The following is a 24,390-nucleotide window of genomic DNA, read 5'->3' on the forward strand; positions in this document are numbered from 1 at the left end:
GAGAAACAATGCAGCAAACATTTTTAATTTTTTTTTACACAGAGTGGAGAAAACCCCAAGTCAATAAAGTCTTAAATGAATGTGTATTCTTTGACATGGCAATGCCATGTCAAAGATCATATTCTCAGACAACAGTAAAATATAGGATGAAGAAAAACTGAGGAAGTCAATAACAAAAAAGTGGAGAGGTCTTTATAGGTGCTGGTCCTTTAAAACAACAAAAACAAACAAACAAACAAACCCGAGTTCCAACCTTGAGGAGAAGGAAAGAGTCAGATAGGCTAAAAGGTTAGTTTCAAGTTCAATCCTGACATTAAGCAAGGAAATTTTCAAGATAATTCAGGCTGGCCTTATGCCTTTTGAGTCCCATCAACCTAAGCTTGAGCTGAATGTTACATCCTCATATGGAAAGTCAAATGACTCTTGCTGTCAGGAGAGGAGGATTATGGTTCAGGGACTTAGACAAAGATCACACCTCAAGAGCTACACAGTCCATGCATACGTGTTAGATAGACCTCTGTGAGCATGCTCACTCTAGTAGACTGGTTTACGTGAAGTCGACAGGATGGCTGGGAAAGCAGTCCCACAGCAGCGTGTGCTGGCTGCTCCTGTCTTGGGTCTGATTTTCATGGTAGGAGACAACAACCCTTGTCATTTGTTTTGTTGTAGAGCTGAGGGTCACTGTGGTAGAATCAACGCAGATGGCATCTCTCCCTTGGGATCAGGACATTCTGTCTCAAGACTATCGTGTGTGTGTGTGTGTGTGTGTGTGTGTGTGTGTGATTGCACACACTGTGGCTGACAGATCTTTACAGTGCAGTCTACAGAGAAACTACCCACTGGGCGGGACTCAGTTCCTCACAGGTGGATGGGTGCTTGACTCTTTAAGCCCAACAACTATGGGAAGCAGACTGAGTTCCCCTTATGAAGTATTGGGATGCAGCCACACAAAACCCTTGACATTTCACTCTCTTGCCCCATCAGGTCCATCTATCACTTGAAGAGTTCAATGGAAATTGTTTTCTCCCAACATTAAAAGTTATTTGGGAGCTTTTAAGACACGGCAAATATATTTCTGTAAGAGAAGTTTATTTGCTTGTTTAAGAGCCCTGCACTTTATATATAGAGCTGATATAAACTGGTGCACAGGAGCCTCTAAAACGGTTTATATCCACAGTAAAATACATTTTTGTGAAGCTCATACAACAGTTAGCCCAGAGCCGAGGGCTCCATGAACCCTGCTGAACCCCCTGCCAGTGCAGCTCTTACTCCTCCCTAGCGCATCTCAGACCTCCCTCACTGCCTGGCCTGCCTCAGACACCTGCCTACGAGTTCCTCTGGTTCTTCTGCCTAGGGTCTCTAAGATGCCTGAACATGTTGCTTCAGGCAGCACTCGAGGGCGAGCTACTAGGCCTGAAGCACAGCGCTGGTTACCACACCTTCTGGTTCACTGGAGTCTTTTCTGCTTTTAGGTCTATTTCTTCACTCGTTATTCCTGGTACACGTTCTAGGAGCTGGATACCCTTCTGAGAAAAGACACATCACATCTGGCATATGTCTAGCCAGAAAACCATTTAGTATAGCTCAGTGATAGATCACTTGCCTAGCACAGGCAAAGTTCAGTGTTCAATTCTCACTACTACAAGAAGAGACCAACAAACACATGGCAAGATCACATGGTCCCTAATTGATACTTGCTATATTCTAGCTGTGTCAAGGGTAAATGAGTCCAATTACAAGGCAGTAAAATTAGAGAGTTAAAGAAACCAACAGCCTTGTCACTAGAAACCATCTAAATGATATCAGTTTCTTAATCTCCGGGTCACTAGCCGCACAGGCTCATTTAGCCAAACAGAGAGTGGTGAAGAGGTCGGCAAGAGTAAAGGCCCGTGACCACATGGTGACTCAAAATCAAGCACATGGTGCACCAGAAGTGTTTCTGGAAGCATCCACCTGTGTTGGCTCGGGTATGCTCACTGCAGCCTGGGCTCTGAACACAGGCTATCTGCCCAGCACTGTACTGGGCAAACAACCCCAACAGCAGAGAGAGAGCTGCCTTCCCTCCTCTGGTCAGGCCTGAGATTACAGCATGCTGTGAATCACAGTGCTTCCCCTGTGCTCACAGTCTCACGTTCATACAGAGACCTAACAGCTTTACTATAGGAAACGAAGATTCTTATTATCTTTCTACCATCATCTGTCAACATGTTAGCATCAACCAAACAGAATGTCTACGGATTGTATTGCATTAGAATGTTCAGTTTTAAAAATTGCCATTTGAGATGCTGACTTGAGTTTCATAATAATCACTGAATTAAATTTTTGCTTGGGATTAGGACAATTTCCAAGCAATTTCTGAAATGGGTCTAAACATACTTCTGTAATTTTGTACTACCTATTTAGACAGAGGGGATGCCTCCGCATTGATAATTATAAAATCCAAGTGTCAATCAACTCTGAAAAGTACTGAAGGTGCCCTGCCTCCTGGAGCATCAAATATATAGCCAACCTCTAGTTCCGCCTATAAAAATTAACAAGCAAGTGTGCTTTTGTCTTTAATAAATAACAAAATTAGATTTATATATTTATTTAAAGCAAATACCAAGTAATTATTTTAAAATATATTTCTTTATTACTTATTATGAGTAAATATTTGACTCATGTACCTCTTTTTCATACCTGTATGGGTATACACGACACTCAAGGTCTGGTAAGTTTCTCAGGTGAGAGTGGGTGAGGAGGAAAGTTTAGAGCTCTGCCCCACATCTGCCTCCTGACTCGGGATAGAGAAAGTGTGCAGAGAAAATGACTACTAGAGGGGAACAATGGGACACAAACCCTCTAGCTCTTGAGCAGACGTGATGGATGAGGGGAGGGTGGCATCTAGTGTGGTCCCAAGTCTTATTCTGTCAGAGTCTAGAAGTCAGGCTAGATCCTTTGGATAGAAGTTAAAGGAAGCAGACATACATTGGTCTAGAAATTATTAACAGAGAAGCACAGTGCATCTTTCAAGAACAAGCCAGTTTATCACTCTGGGTCATCTGAACAAAGTAAAGCCTCCACTTCTCAGGGACCAGAGAGGGGACTGCTCAGCTGAAGCTGCAGGTGCCGGGACCCCCGTCCTTTGTCTCAGACCTGAGGAAGGTAAAGCAATGTACTCTGGTGGGCTTGCACCAATGACCCTCACACTCCAAGGCAAAGCAGCCATAGCATCTGAATCCCACTTTGGACTAGATTACAGTTTCTTCTGCTGCCTCCAGTGAGTTCTGCATCATGGGAGCAACCCTCTTCCCTGGAGGAGTAAGAATGCAGAGAGGCCAAAAGAAAGCAGAAAGTGTGGGGGATTGCAGAGTATGGCCGAGGGGAAGAGGGGACCGCTGTGAGGGTATGCTCCCTAACTGAGCCCAGGGGAAGGGGGAACCGCTGTGAGGGTATGCTCCCTAACTGAGCCCAGGGGAAGGGGGGACCACTGTGAGGGTGTGCTCCCTAACTGAGCCCAGGGGAAGGGGGGACTGCTGTGAGGGTATGCTTGCTAACTGACAGATTTTGAAGGAAAAGAAAAAATACTGCAATCTTCCATGTCTACAAGCAGAGAGCTTTATGCTGGTGATAAATAAAACTGACCTAAGATAGAAGACTCTGAGATTCAAAGAGGAGGAGGACCGGGAGGAAGAGGGGGAGGAAGTGTTTCTGGAAGCATCTACCTGTGTTATGGTAGGCTCACTGATGATGGGGAGGAAGAGAGGTTGCTTTAAGGAAGGAAACTCTTGTGATCCCGTTCACCCCTTCCGAAGTAAGGAGAGGTGCTGAGAGCCACACCCCTACATAGGGAGTCCCTGGAATGGAAATATCCATTCCCATCACATTCACCTGAGTGTCTAACACACAGGACAGCAAACTGGTACAATTCCAATGCAGGTTCCAGAAATCAGCTGAAGACAATCATCTTCAGAGCCTGTCCCTAAAAGATAGGTGCATATTCCACTGTTCTTCACATCAAAATGAGGGGCAGGTCCCTCCAAGGGTAGGACATAGTAGCTGAAGGTGGAAGCAAGAAAAGTCAGGTTTCCTTACACAAAACCCACTGCAAAGCAGTGCAAAACCACAGGTTCAAAAGGGAAACTGAGAGGGAAGGAGGGGGGAAAAGAAAAGAGCGAAACAGATGGGGGAGGGGAGGGAAAGAAGGAGGGAGGGATGGAAGAGGAGGGAGGGGAGAAGGAAGGGAGGAGGCAGGGCGATGGGAGGAGAGGCTCATCTGTGGCAGGTGACAAATACGTCTGAAGTGCTGTTTTCATTAATAAGCAGGGAAGCTCAAAGAACACGAAAACTCGCTTCAGCAAGTGACAGAAATATATCCTCGAAGGCATTGTTCTCTTATTCCTCTGAAAATGGAAACCTAAATGGAACTGACTGAGCTTCCTGTGGATATATCATCTTCCTCACTGGAAACAGACTGTTTTCTGAAGACCATTACAACAACCATGAGATTAGAAGGAAACATAGAGATAATCAAATCCAACATTCCTCTTTTAGAAGATAAAGATACTTATGCTGGGGGCATCAGTCGCTTGTTTCCAGCCATTGAGCAAAAGAGCTTTTATCCAAACCTCCCAATAACCAAGTCAGAGCCCTTTCCATTACACAATGCAACTTTGAAATCACAGGACTGGGGTAGGAAGTAAACTCTTGCCTACAAAGAGCCCAGAGAGGGGAAACACCACACAGAAAGTCTACGAACAGTTCAGCAGCTGTTTGTCATTTTTAACACAAGGTCACAAACCCAACTAATCAAGTCTTCGCATTCTTACAAGTCCTAGAGGGAAGTGAAAATGTTGTGTGGATTGATACAAGTTAAGTCTTCATGGGCTTCTAAACATAACAGGACCTTAACCACGCTTCCTAAGTCCCCAGCGCCAGTGAAGTAGCAGCTTTATAAATATCACGGTGAAGAAGAAATGCTGTCTTGTCACATTCAAGCCAAATAACAGCTGGACTTTAAAAATAAAATTTTGAAGACATTTGCCTTTATATTTCTAATTTCTGTTTTCCTTGCTTATGGTTTGTCATTTGATTTTGATGAGTGGTTAATACACGTGCACAGCTGCCTCTTTGGGTGACCTTTTCCCTGCTGCCTCCAGGCCCAGGGCTGGGAAACAGGCCTCCAAGCTGCTCACTGAGAAATGCCATTCTTTGTATGGCTGGCAGACAGTCCTAAGAGGATGGCTGGGACAGGACCTGTCTTCTGGTTGACTTACTTTTGTACTTAAGCCCCACAAGAGGGATGAGACGTGCAAGGAGGGTACAGCCCGTTGAGGCTGGAGGGAGCTGGGAGATGGTTGAACGTGGATGGAAGGAGGTGATCTCCCTAGCTGGAGGCATTGCCCGCCTTCCAGCTCGGCCTTCCTAAAGAGCTTGCTTTCTTGGTACTTGGTCACAAAATCTTCCTCTTAGAGTTTTGTTCTCAATGATGAAAAGGTACCACTTGGACACAGATTTCCCTTTGAATCTTGTCTTCCCTCACTAGATCATAAGCTCTAGCTGCTGACGGGCATCACTATTTCAATTTCACATGGTTTACCCAGGGTCTAGTGCAAGGGACTGGCACACTGTGGGCACTCAAGAAATGTTGGCCGAGTGTCTGTTTTGTTGGACCGCACGGGCTTCGTGGGTGAGTGAATACACTTGGCTGTTGTTACTCTGACGCTCCAGCCCCTTTCCAGTCTTCATGCCGAGGGGAATATGAACAAGCAGAGCAGAGACTATTCTGTGTACCTGCTGCCTATCCTGACTTTAATAGGAACTGTAACTCCAACAGGATTTGCAATCAGTTCAGGCTTGAACAGACGCCAGGACCCAGCCTGGAGTCAGCAGAAGGCTGCTCCCCACAAAGGCACTGTGCGGCTGTCCATATTAGTGCAGGTAACTCGACTCCATTCATGAACTCAGAGTCCCCCAGAGGCACATGAGGTCTCAATGGCAACTCTGGGCAGGCTTCTGAAGGGAGGTTTTCACACGCTCTGTAAGCTCCTAGGCCACTACAGCCTGTCTACTGTTACACTCATCAGCATGCTGCTCCGTGTGATGGGGTAACACGAGAACTGATGGATGGCATGACCAGCTATATTTAGGGGAGAGGAAATGGGCCTTACTGAGGAAGGTCACAAGAAGTCTGTTCAGAAAAATGAAGGCATCACAATTATCTGACGACACAGAGGTATAATACAGAAGCTAGAACTTGAATCCTCCATCCATTTTAGCTCGTCATCATTGGCGTTGTTGCCTACACCACATTATTTATTTTTTTAGCCTCAATCTTTTAACCTGTAAAATGGGGAAAAGTAATACCAGCCAGGTGCTATGGAATATAGATAGCATTTGGGAGACTGACGTAGAAACACCATGTGTTTGAGGCCAGCCTGGGCTACATAATAAGACCCTATATAATGATGATGATGATGACTTAATCAAAGAGTATCTAAAGATTGTATGCAGAAGGCTGTAAAATAACAGATCCTCTAGCATATGAGCACTGGATAGATATTTATTTAAAAATGTCATTAGGAAAATGTCCTTGAGGCTATACAATGTGGGTACAATGTAGAGGAATTTCTACAATGCTTCTGCAGATTTTTCTCTGTTGTTAAGGTTTTTATCTTTTTAGAATGACCAGTAGTTCTGTTCACACAATCTCATCAACTTGAATAGCAGTGCTACTGAGAGGCAGCTCACTATATTCACAGCTAATACGTAGTTAAGGAATCAAACAAAAGTGCTGGTAGAGCAAGGGTCAGGGGACAGGGCTCTGTAACTCCTGGTTCACAGCCAAACGAACAGACTGAATTTCCCCAAAATGATAGAGACTGCTTGGCTCACTACAGAGAGTCAAAGACTTGGCCCTCCACGGTACAGCTTCGCAAGGAGACTGACACGGGCCTGATGTGAAATACTTCTTTGAAGACCACCAGGCCAGCTACGATGTCTGTGTTGCAGTCAAACTATTAATCATGTCAATCATTTGGATTCTGTGGCTGACTAGACAGAAGAATCTTGACTCTTGCCAGTGGAAGCCTGCTGGTCTATGTGCCTTTGTCAACGTCTGTGTGCCCCTGATACACACTTTCTATGCTGGAGAGCAGGTAGGGTCCTGCTCTTAAGTCCTTTATCTCTCACTTGCCACCACCTTCCTTTTCCTCTTCCCCTTTCCTTCTACTTGTCTCTTTCTATCACACACACACACACACACACACACACACACACACACACACACACCATTCAGCATTTATGTTGACTCTCTGCACCTTTGTAGCACTATCTTTAAGAATTAGTATCTCCATCTGACATGGAAGCCATACCTTCCGGAGATCTGAGGCCTTGCTGCTGTCTACACCAGCCAGCTCTCAGTATTCATACCAGCAATTTCCAAACTGTCTGGGGAGACTCTGTTCAGATGTTGCTGAGAACTCTATTTGTGTGTGTGTTTAAGGGATCAGGGTCCTGTAAGAAACTCTGCCAGTAAAAAGGTAACTAGTAAGATTCTTCCCTTAAACTAAAATAGGACTTTCACTAGGATCTGAGATTGGTAAAGGATTCTGTTACTCTTAAGAGAGCAATTAATCTTCCTGACTGGTGGGATGGATTCTGCCAAAAGAAACAGCTAACGGGAAAGCCAGTCTCCACTCTGTGATGACACAGTAAATAACCAGGCCACATTACTAGCAAGTGCTGACCCTAACCTATAAATTGTACCCGGCCTCTGGGGAACAATTTCTGCTGACGGCTGCTTGGTACATTTAAGACAAACAAACAAAAAGGAAGCAATGAAGACGGGCATTGACAGAGCTGCAGGTAGACATCCTGAGAGTGAGGCTGCCCTTTCCAAACGAACACTGAACAGGCTTCCGCCCATGTTAGTGCACAGGCCCCAAGCCGGGCCTTTTCTAAGCCACCAATAGGTTTCTGCTAAATCTGTCAGTTAAGTCCCAAAGGGTTTGACTGCACCTAGGAATTACTTGATCTAGGTTTTTTAAAGAAGTCCTCTGCATGTTTCTTCTTTTTCTCAGTAAAACTCTAGTGAGGTGCGAGACACATAGGGATCTGTTAAGGGGAATGTAGTTGGATTTCTCACTACAGCTTTGAAATAACATTGTGAGGTACTTGGATTGCTGTGTGTTCACTAGTAGAGAGTCCAGCAGTGTCTCAAAGTCCTCAGCCTTAATACATACGGAGGATAAACGTTTCTGTTCTCGCCTAGAGAATCCAGATAGTGACTCTCAAAAATGGCCACGAGGATCCCATACCTAACTCAGACCAACCTTGAGAAACACAAGCCAGGAAAAAGCCACTCACCCTCTGCGTCTTCTGGCCGAGTGAGATCGATGACTCCTGGGCCCAGCTTCCCATCTTCACCTGACTTCCCTGTTAACTGGGGCCCCAAGTTCTCAAAGCGTGTTCTTTCCTAGGAGAAAGGATAGTCAGAGGCTTATTCTAGTTTTCACAGCAGCCCTTTGCCTCCTCCCCGTTTCCGTTTGTGTAGTCGGCAAAGCATGGCCTTATTAACATCATGTCTGACCTACTCGGGCTCTGGAGACTGCTGCAGGCTGAGCCTGTCACTGACAAAACCAGCAGTGTCTAGAAGGCCAGATCTGGAAGGGAGCAGAGGCCGTGGCAGGGAACCTGCCAGCACCGCTCTGCCTGTCCAGTCCTGATGTGTTGGATTCGCTTCTGGAATCTACAAGGAATGCAATAGAGAGGGGGCTGGTGCAAAACTTAAGAACGTTCTTACTAAATGGGAGAACAATCTTCCTATTTAGAGATCACAATTTTGGTCAGTATTCCTGAGAAAAGGACAAATTTGAATGTTATGTGCCAGTATTCCAAAGGCAAACGTGTCAACCTTGGTTGAGTGAACATTGGCATTGCTCCTTTTCTTGAGGCGAATTTTTCAGCTGTGAGTTCCTGGGCACTGAACTTTACCTTGTAAAGAAGTCAGAAAGGTTCGATAGCCCTGCTGCTTTAGAAGGGAACCCCAAAGGTGTTTGCTTATTCACCAGTTCTTCTAAGAGCAGAGGTCTGAGACAGCACCTCTCAGATCAGTGGCAGGGGCTCACTGGCCGTGCTAATATGGTGGTGTGATCTGCACAAGCCCAACACTGGTACCCATTCTCACCTCCTATCCTCTGTGCTTAGTCTCCAGACCCATACTTGGCTTTGTGTTATCCTTATGAATGATGAGGCCTTGTTGTTTGTTTACCATGAAACGATATTAAATGTCATGTCAGCTTGAATGTACAGACATGAAATAGCAGCTTGCAGCTCCGGGACTGGTTTCTGCCATGTTTACTAATGCATTATGCAGCAGGGGGAGTGCTGATTGCTGCGCAGTCTATTGTTCAATGACCTAGTTCTGCGCAGAGCATTGTTCGGCATCTGATGGAAACACGCCGAGCGTTCTGTTCTTTAAGATGTTTAGAAACTTGGAAATATTCGGAAAGAGCAAACATACAATTACTTGATAGAGGATGTGCCTCATTTGTACAGCCTCACTGCGTTTGTGCTTTCTAATACGATTATTTTTGAATATCATTATATTTCTATAATTAATTCCCATCAGTCAAATTGTTGCAGTAAATCTTCCAGTTCCCCTTCATCAGAGACGGCGTTGAAATCTTCGTTGGAAGAAAACACAGCATCAACTGTGCTTTAATCTAGCCAGGGCTTCTAGGAAAGCTTTGCACAAAACACAATTAACCTAGCCATCATTTCTTCAACTGGGTAACACTAACTAGCTAGTTTCAACAGCAGAGTGTGGGGAAATTTCGGGAATATGACTGTATAAAAGACAGACTGAAAATCAAAACCCAAAGTGAATGTGGCTCCCTAATACCTCCTCACGTGAAAACATGGCTGCTCGGGGGACAAATTAACCCAGATGCAGCACAGAGCACAGCGCTACTTGCAGCCAGGAGCTGTGCGGGAGCCTTCACACGTGGTCAGGGAAGGACAGCTGCTTTCTATCAGCCCGGCCTATTTTTGAGTAGCACTGGGTTTATGGCAGTGTGAAGAAAGTCAAAGAGAAGCGCACTGCAAAGCCACGGTCAACCTTTGTTTCTGGGCAGGGTCTCTCTGGCGTATTTGCATGTGAATGCCTGTTACAAGCCCAGAGTCCTCCCACCTCCTCGGAAGAACAAACTTTCAGGGCAGATGGGGCAGGACAACTTTCTCTAAAAGACAACACTGTGCAACCTATCAATATGCATATTCTAAGGCTCGGTCTAGTCATCCATTCTCTTTGATTTTACTGGGAAACATTCTCAGTTAAAAAAAAAGTTCTTGGAAGAATCTTAGTATTTTTTTACAGGAAAGGAGAAGCAGGATTACATGCCATGCTTTGTAAGATCCTCAAGACAACAAAGCTTACAGGATGATCATCTCTTTTCCTTCTAAAAGTGAAGCGCACTCACAATGCAGTAGTATCAGCTTGTTTTTAATCATAACAAAAACATCCAGGACGCTCCACAACACATTCACCGTGTCTTTGAAGTCAGACAATTTTTCTGACTTCATTGAAAAAAAGATTCTTTGGCAAAGACACTTTACCTGTAAAATATCAATATTTGACAGCATAGCAGACAAGGAAGAGCATCCTATGAAATACTGGTTAAATAGGCAGGAAATAAATCAATGATAAAAAGTGTTGGGGGCAGTAGGTTGCATTTTCAATTTGATAATATTAAGCACTGTGTTTGAGATTAAGCAGGGCCCTGCAAAGCCAAGCCCTTTCATATAAATTTCCTCCCAGTCTCCCAGAAGATTCCTTCTTTCTTCAAAGAATAGCTCAGATATTTATTTGCCAGCCACAGAACCCTAAGAGGGCCTGGTGTCTACCGCTTAGGTCTGTGCAGCTGGAGCTAGGCACAGCTTTACCAGTGCGGTAGACAGGAGCCTTAGTGTAAGAAGCTCAGTTTCTGGCTGTTAAAACACCAATGGGTTGTCACTGTGAGAAACATAGACAGTGGAGGGCATGTCCTTAGGTCCCAAGTAACCCATCCCCCACCCCTTGAACTATCCCTCCCTAGGTGCAACAGCTCCCAAGTAGGGTGATGGAGAGATAAGAGCAAAATTCCTCAGTGTGAACTTGACCCTGTGTCCCACTTCACGTTGGTAGTGGAATGCATACTCGCTGCACTGCCACGTGAGCAGCTCTCGCTTGTGCATTGTCGGTCACAGCATGCAGGCAACATGAAAGTTACCGGAAAAAATTTAAAAGTCAGCTCTACTACAGCGTTGTAGGGACTGTTGGCTCTCTAAGTGCTTTGAAATTATGATGTATGAGGTAGATGTTGCATATTAAATAAAGATATTTAAATGATAAAGCCCCCGTTAGTGGGAGCTGATGAATGTTAAATGTTACAAGCCACAAGATGGTAGCATCCATCATCTCCACGTGCTATCGAAATCAATGACGGGGCGGCCTCACTGCCGACAGAAAGACTCTGATTATTATCCCTTATTTCCAGAGTCAGTGAACAAACCACTCAGATCCTCTGGCATTATTTTTAACTTTGCATTAAATTAGCAACTTTTCCCTCCCTACCGTGGCAAGATTGATCAGTTACATCTTGGCACCAGTGGAGAGAGAATGAATTTGGGGGTAAATAAAAGACCAGGGGTTTGTTCTCATTTAAGCGAGGAAATCAGCTGCCTCTTCCTGGCAACAAACGTGAAACTGATCTGGGGAAGGAGCAGTGATGAAACAGTCAGCACACAATAATGGCTTTTCTTTGCACTTAGATAAAAGCTGAATTTTTGATGTGCACAGTATATTTTAATAAAATTTTATATACTGTGTTTTATACACTTATTGGCTATTCCATAATAATGTGTGTGCTCACAGTAAAATTGCTCTTAAATTTATGTGTGTTATTTATACGTTCCCACGTAACAATGCTTTTTGTTGTAAAAAATATTCTGTTTATTAATGTAACTTTACAACCACTGCATCCAAGATCCGTGGTAAATTAATGACATTTTTATTATTTTATAGTGTCATTAAATTTTTACTGATCACTCCATCAAACAGAGGCAGTAAAGGCCATAATGTAAACTGGGACACTTAGATCAGGCAGCAGGAAGACAGCCATGGAGTCTGAAGAAAACTGCTGGCAATAAATGATATTTATACTATCTTTAAGCGTGTGAGACTACTTGGATAAGTTTGGCAAAACCGTTTCAGTAGTAGAGTGGATGGTGTACTTAAATAACAGTTTGCTTGCCAGTGCGACAAGCCACTTTCAAACCATATGCAAGATGACAGATTGTAGCCGTCTCCAGAAAACTAATACACGAAATGCAATTCTGTACCTCACCTTCCCTCTGGGTCATTGGGGTGGCCAGCCTGTATTGTGCTTCAAGGTGGCCCCTTTCTACAGCAGGAAGGGGAAAGTGGTACATGCTCAGAGGAGCTTTTGTTTGTTACTTCACAAATGGATATATTCCATTCTAGACCTGTCTAGATAATGGTACCATATACTTTACTCTTGCGGTCTAAAAGAGAGGCACTTTACCAACCTTTATTCAAAAGCCCATTTGTACAGATTGTCTGAGTGTGGTGTCATTCATAGTAGCCACAAAGCAAACAGATGGGCACAGGGTGGGGGGGGACTGTTACCCATATTGTAGTTTAAAGAGGTGAAAACTATCTTGGGTTATTTTTACACATAAAATACATTATAATTGGGATTTGCTCAACATTGACTTTCTTAAATAAACTTAAATGTATGTTATTAACTAATTGCCAAATATTCTATTTATGTATATATGAGGTAGTAAATAGAAATTTCTGTGCCCATATAATTGTGGAATTAGTAGCACCAATCTCTCGCAAGGGAAATATGACATGATTCTTTTTTATGTAAATAAGAATTTTGTTGTTACATAGCCAAATGAACATTTAAATATTTGAAATATTTAAAAACCTTTCAGATTTGCAATAAAGGTTAACATCACAGCTCGTCAATCATGTTTTTGTGCCCTCCCAAAGCACAGGTATTGCAGAATTCTGAAATACTGTCTACCTTTGAAGTTCCAGCTATACCTAGTTTTTGGGCACTTCCTAAATGAAGTCTTTTTGTCTTCATCCCAGTTCTAAGCTTCAATCTTTTCTGGACATTTGATTTTACTTACATATTGGACTGGTTCTTCAATCCAGGAGAACACAGTCCTAAACTAAATATAACCATCACCCTTTACCCAGCATCCCCCTGTCCTGCATTTGCACCAGTGCCAACTGGCTAATAGTTCTTGTCTCACTTCCTTCTTTACCCTGGTCTATCCAGGCTTATTTTCTTCCACAAAGCCTTTTTGTCTCCCCATCATGGATCTCCTGTCACCTTTAGCCTGGCAAAAGCCTTGTGGCCTGCAGCCTTCACTGGCTGCCATAGCCTTCTGGCTGGTCCTGGCCCTGGTCTCTGTCTTCTCTGGTCTCTGTTCACACTGCATCCTCAACTTGTACAATTCCAGTGTCTAGGTCAGAACATTCTGTCACCTCCTGTTTCCCACTGCATTTTAGCCAAAACCTGGCTTGCAAGGTACTTCATTCACTGCCCATATGCCTTTTCAAGTCAAATGCTGCACAATCCCCAACTAGTCATCTTCTACTAGGGTGAACAGTGGCCCATCTGTGACAACACCATAATCCTCTGCCACATGCTTCTTCTCTGTCTTCCTGTCGAGTCCTATTCCTATTGAAAAACCCACATTTCTTCTGAATTCTGGTTCCTGTCTAATTGGCCCACTTTCCACTTTGCCCAAATTCTAAGTCTTGACTACATAATTAGCCCCTGGTTTCATGGCACTGAGTTCAACAATCAGGGTTTGGTTCATGTACATTGCTAGATCTCTGGCATCAAGATCAAAAGATCTTATAAGCCACGGATTACATTTTAGGCCTTACTATAGATCCTATGCAGTTCCTATCCATGTCCACAAGGACCTGTGGTCTCACAAGACCACACAAGGGGGTGTCTAGAAGTAGCAAGAACCACAGTTTCATAGCATTCCCAGGTCGGAAATGAGATGCTTAGATTCAACGCACTCCCCACTGTACTGGTGAGAGTTCCTTGAACAAAATAACCTAAACAAAGCTGGATAAGAATCTCAAATATTCCTACAGGAGGGAGATAAACAACTTTTAAAAAACAAAAAGATGCATTTGATTATATAGCTTAACATCAATCTAACTTGGAATTTCTGTAGGTAAACACAGGCATTTTTGCAAAATCTTTGTCAAATTCTGGCAACAGAATACATTCTCTACCAAAGACACTTGACTTATAAAACAGTACACATTTCAGAATAAATGGTTTCATTTTATTTTGTTTTGTAAGCAGGACAATACAGGGGAAAGTGATTCTCTGGCCCATGGTGACCCGCTTTGGACATAACCGTCTGCGACCGTTCTCACAAGACATTCTCAACCACACACATAGTCCTATTGAGTCGCCATACACATCCTTTTAATTTATATCCTGCAGTTTATAATCAGTAATTTAATGATACAAATGTTTGCTAATGATCAATAAACATGCTCGGTGAGTAAGAATACTCACTGCTCTTGCAGAGGATTGGAATTTGGTTCCCAGCACCGACATGGGGCAGCTCACAACCACTGCCTGTAACTCTAGCTCCAGGGGATCTGTCTGTGGCTGCTGTGTGGAATATAAACTCACACAGGCACGCACACATACGTACATACTAACAATGTAGGTCTGACACATAAAAGGTGACTTTCTGATGAAGTTATCCTAGAAGCATGGATGTTTCCAATAAAGCCTCTAGCTGGGAAAAATGAAGCTCATCATTGAACTCTCTAGTCCAGTACTACTGTGTTAGCCAACATTCTTACTTTTTATAGCTCCTAATGTATCCTTAACATCAGTATTGAACTGGTTAGTATTCATGAATGAGTTAAGTCCTGAGTTGTCTAACTGTATTTGCTCCAGACCACAAAGACACCTATTGGAAGAGAAGCGAGAAGAGGATCACATGCTGACCAACCTGATATAATGGAAGTCTCTCCAGTGAGAATTTCCACCAAGCTGGTCAGTATGTGGCCCTCTGTCCTCTTACTTCTAAAGAGAAATTAAACTGAGATTAAAATGGCTTTGTTTAAGTGTTCATTCTACTATCTTTCATCAGAAATAGACATCTTTTGGTTTTGTTTTGTTTTTGTTTTTCCAGACAGGATTTCTTTGTGTAGTCCTGGATGTCTTGGACCCTGCCCTGTAGAGCAGGCTGGCCTCCAGCTCAGAGATCCACTTCCTCTGCCTCCTTGGAGAGCTGGGATTAAAGGCATGTGCCACCACCACCTGGCAGAAATGGACATATTTTTAACTGCTAAGTAGGGTAAGAGGAACGTTCTAGGATAGCTGAGGCTGTAAAGAGAGATGTTATGGGAAGCCCTGCCATATAATTAGAGTAAGGTGGATCTCCCATTTCCCAACAGGGGCCCAGACTGACCAGAAGGGCACTCTATTGACTTACACATCTTAATTTGCATTTATTTGCCTTTTAATAATTAAATATATCTATGTAAAATCATTAAATTTGATTTCATTGCTTTTGTAAAAAATTAAAAATTAATTTTTCTTTGTTTAAAAGTAAAACTAAAATAGAAGAAGAAAGAGAAGCTATTTTGGCAGGATTTAGCTACTGGATTGCCTAATCTGTTGTAAAGTCTTTACAATCTTTAGCAAACTGAGAAGCCACATGGACAGACCCATAAGTAAGTCAACCGTAATATGCGTTCTCTATGGTCTTGGTGACAGAAGAAAAGGGAGTGTGACAGATTACACTTGGGACTAGTAAAAAAGTCAACACAAGATTTTGTCAAGAAGAAATGCTTTAGTTGGCTTACTTGTAATGTCATCAGGAAGAGAATGGCATGTTAGGAAAAAGTTTAACATATGAGAGTCCAAAGGGCTTTGAAATCCTACATTCAGAAAACTCAAAGGAATTGTATCTGAACCTAAGATTCCAACTGAGCAGGGCATGAAGCTGAGCAGGGAGGGAGAGTCGGGGAACCTCTGAGTGCTTAAAAATGGATGTGAGATCTGACTATCACATGATTGCTGGAACAAAGGCCTAACTTTAGTTCTGGGATGCTTAGTCAAGGCAAAAGGAATGCACTCTGGCTGTCTAGGTCAGCAACTGATGCAGGAGAATGCATGGTTTTAGATCAGGGTGCTGTTAATGTTTAGCTTGGAATATTTAGCAATAATGTCTTTAACTGTTATAATATTTTATTAATTTATTTTTCCTTCTTTCCTTCTATCTTGCCTTTCTGCAAAGTGTCTACACATATGCTCTCTCATTTAATCATTTATCTGACAGATTATTTTACTAATCTACACCCCCCCCCTAATTTCTCTCTCTCTTTCTCAGAAACATTCATACATATAACCCTTTAATTAATCACTGCAACCCCATGGCACCAGCATTTCCTTAACAACTTAAGGATTGGGAGAACACTCACAATAACCAAATTTTAGATTTATGATCCTGAATTTACCTCAGTACAAATACCTACCTAAATTGTAATTTCTATCTCACTATTGTTTTCTAAGGATGGCCATAGATATAACCCAGTCCAGTGAGGTTGTTACAGTCCGTGCTACATGCTGACTAGGTATATTAAGTAGGAGTTTGGACACAAATGTGTTTACACTGAAGAAAGACCATGTGAGAGCAAGAAGGACAGATATAGAAGCCAAGGATGGAGGCCTCAGAAGAAAACAACCCCACTGGCATCTAGACTGAGGATTTCCAGCTTCTAAGACTGAGATAATACATTTCAGCTTTTTGGGTCACCCGATCTGTGATATATAAAAAAAATTGTTAGGATGACAGCTTTTGTTTCTTACTTCATAAAAGTTTTCTTGTCACTCATCAAAATTTATCACATAATCAAAAAGTAAAGTTTAGAAAGGCCATTAGTTTTAGCAATGATCCTTCAAAAGTATTTGCAATCAGAACCAAGTAGCAGTTCTATGTTGATATTACTATTATCTATCTATCTATCTATCTATCTATCTATCTATCATTCTATCTATCTATCTATCTATCTATCTATCTATCTACCTATCTGTCTGTCATCTACACCTAATTATCATTAATCTACCTTTTTTATCATCTAGCTATTTACCATTTATCTATCAATCATTTACCTATCACTTCCAGCCATTTACCTACCTACCTATAATCTATCACTTAACTATCATCTGTCTATCAATGAATAATTCTTCAAAGAATTTAGCCTTAAAAGGGAAGGAAAAATTAAAACAACTCATCAAAAGTTATCAAAAACCAGAAGAAGAAAACTTGAAAAAAATGAACCACAATCAATAAGAGTGACACGAGCTGTTCCGATTTCTTCTTGGGGTGCTGGGTTACTGTTTGTTAACCCCTGGACCGTAGGCTCCCTGTCGCAAGCACTGGGCCCTGTAAGCAGAGCAACGCCATGCAGTACATGCCTGCTGAAATGAACAACTGTCGGCAGAGCTTCTTGTGGATGTGTTTTATGGGGCTTTCAAAGACATTCTCAAATGATGTATGACAAGTTTCCCCCAGGATGTGAAGGGTGCACCAAGCCAGAAGAGTTCTGTCCCTACAATCCTGGCAACAGCAGGGTCCCATGCACCTCCTGCAACATGCTCAGACTCATGTCACCAACCATCACTTGACAAGTGACATGGCAGCATTAGTCCTGAAGACAGGAACCCACTTTAGCCTTGGGAAGCGCTGAATTCAATTATGTTTCTCTGGGTGATAGTGCTTACTGAAGTCCTGGAGCTAAGCGCTTTCTGTTTTGCTCATATGGTTTTAATATGGCTTTAACCAATTGCAAGGTTATTTATAAGTTTGCGACTCCCAAGTAGACTTATAAAGCACCCAGATTTAAGCAGATCCAGTTGTGTGGCAACCGGAGGCCTGCTTATATGTGGTTTCAACTTTTTATTCCTACACAGAGGCATGTGGCAGATTTGTTCCTGAATATTCTCCGATTATTCGGTAACAAGTTCACAAAAGGTTCCATTGTAAAGCTGCAGAAGCTACTTCGAAAGCTAAAACATGATTTAAAAGCAGGGAATTCTATCTCTCTGAAGCCACCAATAACAATAATGTTAGCCTAACATTCCCCATATGAGCAAAGGACATCAGCACAAAACTAACGGCGAGTTAGCAAACATCTTTGTCCAAAATGGTATCTTGGGGATCGTAGGAATTTGATTTCAGACATCTATGTAATTTGCAGTGTGTATTTTCAACATTGTTTGTGGGAACACAGGTACAATTTATTCAAGCTAAAGACATCGAAACTATACAAACCAAGAATAAATATTTTCTTCAAAATTATGCATTCTACTTCAGTTTTAGCAGGCCAACTGATAATTTTGAAGATGTTTCCCCCACAGAAATATAAACACACAAAAATGGAAAAGCATAAGCATTACCACAATGTATCTGTTTTAATTTATGAGCTGTATAAATACATCGCATCCCCTAAGAGGTTTTCCTGTAATTTAAAGAAAATGTGTGCTGCAGAAATAGTATATGTTCTTAAGAGAAAAACAGGGGGATGGGGAAGCTGTCACTCCAAAAGAAAACATAAAGGCCTCTTCACTCAGAGATCACTGAGGCCAGAGAGGCCAGGAGGCTTGCTTGAAGCCTGTCAGCCCCTGCGAGTGTATCCAGTGTCTACCCCAGGACCTCCAGGCTCTCTCAGCCTCTGCTCCTTTGACTCCACCACTCTGGGCCAGCCATGCTACTTTGGTGGCTTCATCTGCGGAATCAGGGAGTTAGCTTCTCTCCGTGGATTCTTCCAGCTCTGAAACTCTCCGGTCCTGTGATATCCACCTCTAGCTCTCCCAGCTCTCCCACACACACTTCACTGGGTCACAAAACGTTCTTAACAATTATCATAGTCTCAAGAAGAGCACTCAAAATTAATCCCTTTGTCAAACATGCCTACCAAGCTGTGGTCATATCTGGTCCCAAAGCGTCTGTTTGCTGGTTCAAAACTCTTTGGCCTCTACAGTCAATGGAAGGCAGGGGGTCACATGGGAAAGCAAGAAAAGGGGGCAGTGAAAATCAGAGGGAAGTCACTTTCATCTAACTGGCTTTAAATCTGCCTCTGTCTCCAGGCTGGTGTCCACTGTGGGGGCATCGGGTGCCAGGTACAGCCCAATCCTCCCACCTGCAAGCCCAATTAAAGAGAGCGGCTGTGACTCACTTTCAGAGACACTCCTCCATGTCAAGAGTTCATGAAAGGAAGTACTGTAGAACCAAGGACACCGCCAACAAATTTGTAATAAAAGTCATGAGAAATTTAATTACATCTGATCAGAAAAGAGGCTTTCATTGAGTAAAATTAAAATTTAAGAAATGTTTTAGTTTAGTCGTAATGTTTAGAAGTAACTCTAAAAATTGACAATTTTTAAAAGGCATTTAAAAGAAGGAGAAAATATTTAGGAGCACTGTCGAAAATAGTACTCTAAGATGGTATGCCACAGAGGACAAAAGAAAGTGTCCAACTGTGGCGATATGTGTTAATTGTATGGCTTTCCAAAGCTGTGGGAGAACTGGTGTCAATTACAGTATAATTACCATTACTTCCAACAGAGTTAACATGTAGTTACTACAAAGTAGCGCACAATTAACTGGTGTCACACTGCAGACTAAATAAGATACAAATTAAAATTCCCAAATGGGGTCACAATATTCTTCTAAAAAATAAAAATAAACCTAAAAATAAAAATAAAATTAAACAAGTTTTTCCTGATAATATCACACACAGGCTTTTCACATAAAATACTTCACGGGGTGGGGGATGTTCAAGAGATTTAAGTGAGGGCACACTAATTCTAGTCATTACATAAAAATGCATAAAGACAGAAATGTAAACATTAACAAAGACTTTAAATTTCTTAGGTTAAATCTATCACAAATAAAATTAAAATTTTCTCACTTCTTTCAATTCTTGAACATTGAAACTAAATTCAAGAAAATTCTCAGTTTTTAAAATGACCAGTGTATTTTGCTCTATTTAATCAAGACGGGACTGGAGACTGCCTGAGCGGGACTCCAGAGGCGCACAGAGAGAAATGAGTAAGGCTGAGTCTGGGGGCAGGGGAGGGGCTTACACAGACTAACTAACAGGCTATTTGCTGTGTGTGGCAGTAAATCCTGTCAACTCTTTATCAGGAGGTGAAGGGAAGGAAGGCAGGAAGAATGCTACAGCTTAGTTCAGAGGAGTGAGATTCCTTGCTGGGATGTCTCAAGTCAGCAATAACCACACAGGAGACAGGGGTGGGGGCGGGCAGGGATGTGGACAAGCTAAACACACATCTAGGTTTAATTGGAAGGGAACTGTGAAGCTGATGAGAGGACAAAGGGAAAGTGGCTGTCTTTAAAACAGCTACAGTGTGTCTGCTGTATCCTTTTCAAACATCTGGGCTTCTGATGAATGCCTGTGTAAGCGTTATTCAGAAACACTGCTCAGGACTAGAGAGAGCTGATGGCTTTGTAACAAACTTCCAGGATAGAACTCTTGCTACAGTCTTAAGTAATCTGAGTGGAAACTGCTATGGGATTGTCATCATCTCGTTAGTATGCTAAGAATAAACTTTGTAAATAACATGTTAATTAGTGTAGCAGACAATATTTTATTAGCAACTTGTGTTTTGCATATTTTTGAACTTTTTTTCTTTTAATTTCCCATGCCTGACTTTTCTTCCTTCATTTTTTTCCTTGTGGCATCCAATGCCTGCTTGAGATTAAATGCGCCAGGCGCATTTGTAAAAGGTTGTGCATCTCCTCTGAAAATGACATAAGAATATGTACAGATCCACAAAGCTTTGGGGCAGTTTGTTCTCCCTGAAGCCAACTCTTTCCTCTTTTTACTGAATATGAAGCCTAGGAATAGACATTTATTCTTGTTCCTGTTTCTGTAATTTACGCTACTAGATTTCTGATGATTTGTTAGGCACCAAGGAAAACCAACCTGGTTCAGAGGGGTGAAAGGGAACAGGGATGGGTGTGTGATGATACCAGAGCACTTCCTCTTGTTCCCACAGTGCTGCTACATTCCTCTGATTCCTCTGATCATTGCAGTCTCAAGAATGTGCTGATCACCGTGTGTGTTGTGCAATTCCATCAAACCTGAGAAGCTAATATCCCAGCTAGCGTACATTATGCATGTGATGTAAATGAGCTAGGGGCTCCCTACATATATACAGTTTGTCAGAGAGCCCACAGACAGAGAAGTATGCTGTAATTACTGCCCCATCCTCTGAGTGAATAAACGGTGAAGTAGATAAAGATCACCTGATCCTGACAACTGATTCTGACACAAATTCAAAGTATGTTCAATTCAAAGTATAGTCTGGGTGGATAATTTAATTTATTGTTATTCTACAGAGGGAAGAGGTTGTTGTAGTGGCATTTCATTTGTATTTTAATAAATAAATCTTGCCTGAAGATCAGAAAAGTAAAACAGCCACACTGGCCAGCCTTACAGACCAGGCAGTGACGACACACACCTTTAATCCCAGTAGCCACACTAGCTTGCCATAGAAAGCAGGCGGTAGTGGTGCACACCCTTAATCTCAGAACTAGAGAGGATTATAAAAAGGGAGGAGACAGCTCTAAGTCTCAGTCTCATCTGGGGTTTCCTGGAGGTAGGATTGCCATTTCGGACTGAGGTCAAGGTAAGAGCCAGTAGCTGGCTGCTTTGCTTTTCTGGTCTCCAGGTTGAACCCCAATATGTCTCCAAGTTCTTATTAATCGTGCTTCAGGTTGTCATCTCCATGTTTAGAAATGAGACTGAAATGCCTTATATTATAGCTGAGACAATGAAGTTTGAGACTGCATTAACTTTGGTTTTTAGTAAGTCAGAAAGCAGTCTTCAGATTTATGTTTAAACAATTTAAATGCCAAGATGATGGCAGCATTGGAACTGAATTTAATTTAGTTCATAACTTTGAATTTTGGCTCATCATTCAGGGACAGGCACTAAATAGTGAGGTGCTTTAAAATGCTGGATTTCAATTCTTGTGTAAGTTTCTATATATTTGGACAGTCATTTCTTCAAAGTTAGAAATGGTGCTTCATCCACATGAACTGTTTTCTAAATGAAAAAAGAGCAACCCCCCCCCAAGAGTCTGAGACTCAATAAATCAGCATGTGTGTTCTGTCCATTCCCTGCCTTGTCCACAAAAGACCTGGAAACCCAGCAGAGGCAAAGAAGCTGTTCACTCAACCCAAGACCAGCTAAGGAGAGTTGCTTAAAATGGATCTGCACAGTCTCAAGGAAAAAAATCAACAGTTATTCATAGAACAACTTCCCATGTGAATATTATAATTAGCAGAGGTTTGAAATGTCCGCAGAATTTTTAACAGTAATTTCAGACCAATTAATGACTTAAGAAGACCATGAGAATAACAATTACAAATTATTAAAGTTTTAAGAGTTATAGTTCCTTCTATTTTGTATTTGATTTTGTTTTTGAGACAAGTCTCACTATGTAGCCCTGTTGGCCTAGAACTTGCTATATAGACCAAGCTGGCCTCTATCTTACAGAGATTCACCTGCCTCTGCCTCCCAGGTGCTGGGATTAAAGGTATGCAACATGCCTATTAAAATCTGATTCTTGCTTGGCGGTATGGCCACAACTCGGGAGGCAGAGGCAGGTGAATCTCTGTGAGTTCGAAGCCAGCCTGGTCTGTCTACAGAGTGAGTTCCAATATAGTCAGGGCTGTTATATAGAGAACCTTGTCTCAGAAAACCAAAAAAAAAATACTTTTAAAAGTTGATTCTTATGAAACTCTGCTGTCAAATGTAATCTACAGAAAAGCAAAAAAAAAAAAAAAATAAAACAAAGGTAAAATGACTAAATAAAGGACTAAGTCTGTTTTTAACCAATTAAATAAGCTCATATTTAAATATTGTAATATTGTATTGATTAGAACAGTCGGTTTTAATAAATGAGGTGATAGCCAAAATAGTAGCAAATTTATTAATTAATTAAAATAAACTTGGCCATGCAGGTTAAGATCTGCCATTCAAACAAGGTTCTGAGTTGTGGGCTTGTTCTCCTGTGGACACTAGTGTGTGAGGACAGAATACTAGAACGCTCAGACCCAAGGTAACAGGTCTGAAAATAAATGCATCTATTTAGGAGCTGTCTGGTTTAAAATATCAGCCTTCCCTGAAGACTAGTCAAGATGTCTGTGGGCTTATTCTCATCTTCATCACGGTTTTAAAACGCATATGTACCGCTCTAAACAGTCACCAGTAGTCTTACCCTCGAGACAGACAGACTTAACTGCAAAAGGCACTCCTTAGTACGGCTTCTGTGTGAACGGAAACCAGTGTCTTTTGTCTTTAAAGATCCCTTTAAATTTTTTGATTTCACTAAGCAGCCTTTTAACAGTCTAAAACCTGGGGATGATAATGCTCGGAAAACAGTCTTGGTGCAATATGAAATCCAGGCCCCTCAGTACTGTGGCCTTGCCATGGGGCTGGGTCAGTAGATACCTCAGTGCTTAGCTAACTGTCGGGTCTTACGCACTGCTCTGAGGAAATTCTAAAACGTGTCCTCTAAACACCAGAGATCTTGGACACAGCAGACCTGATTTACTTGAAATTGACTACACTCCTCTATAGCCTCGCCTTTCCACCACCACCCACAAGGATGATAAACAAATAATTGCTTTATTTATGGAAAACCAGAGAGGACACACTACTTATTTATGTATCAGCCCAAGGCTGCCAATTTCATTCCATTCCAAGGAGGCTGCAGACAGGAATCCCAGAGCATGGCCACAGTGCCCTTCTAAGCAGAAGTCACTGCCTTACTTCTCTGGGCCCCTCAGACATCGAGAGCCCTACTCAGCCATGGTGACACCAAACAGACTCTCAGTCCTGTGCCTACAGTCTTATTGGAAGACATGATCTACTGATGCTCCAGAACTCCCTTAGGGAGGCTCAGTAATTAGAGACTCACCCGAGTCCCCTAGAAAACGGGCCTCCTGCCTTAGCATCTTGCCTCAACTCCTATTGCCATTTTGTACTGCGTCATTTCTAAGACTTTGATTAGTGTTGTAGGTGTAGATCAGGCCATGAGGAAGGTGGCCATCCACATCAACTCCTGAAGCTCTGCAACTAGGCACTCACTTCATAAATTGAAATTTCTGAAGGTCTTCAAGGCCAAGACTTCATGTCCTTAGTGCTTAAATAAATGAAACCAACCTTAAATTCTGTAAAAGTCTGTCCCCTGCCACCCTCTGCACTGTGCTACCTCTTCCTCATGCAGCAATTCCTCTGTAGTTTGG

General features: G+C 42.2%; 1 protein-coding gene across 10 annotated transcripts in view; it reads right to left on the minus strand.

Moving 5' to 3' along the window:
- The window catches only part of Sox6 (SRY-box transcription factor 6), a 371,593-nt gene that overhangs the window by 36,479 nt on the left and 310,724 nt on the right, over positions 1–24,390 (minus strand). For all 10 annotated transcript variants that reach the window (XM_038332186.1, XM_038332161.1, XM_038332179.1 and 7 more), the window contains one exon: positions 8,347–8,455. In XM_038332186.1, the coding sequence (XP_038188114.1) occupies positions 8,347–8,455 (109 nt within the window). The remainder of the gene's footprint in view (positions 1–8,346; positions 8,456–24,390) is intronic.

This window comes from Arvicola amphibius, chromosome 1 (assembly GCF_903992535.2).
Source record: "Arvicola amphibius chromosome 1, mArvAmp1.2, whole genome shotgun sequence".
In the NCBI taxonomy this organism is placed as follows: Eukaryota; Metazoa; Chordata; class Mammalia; order Rodentia; family Cricetidae; genus Arvicola; species Arvicola amphibius.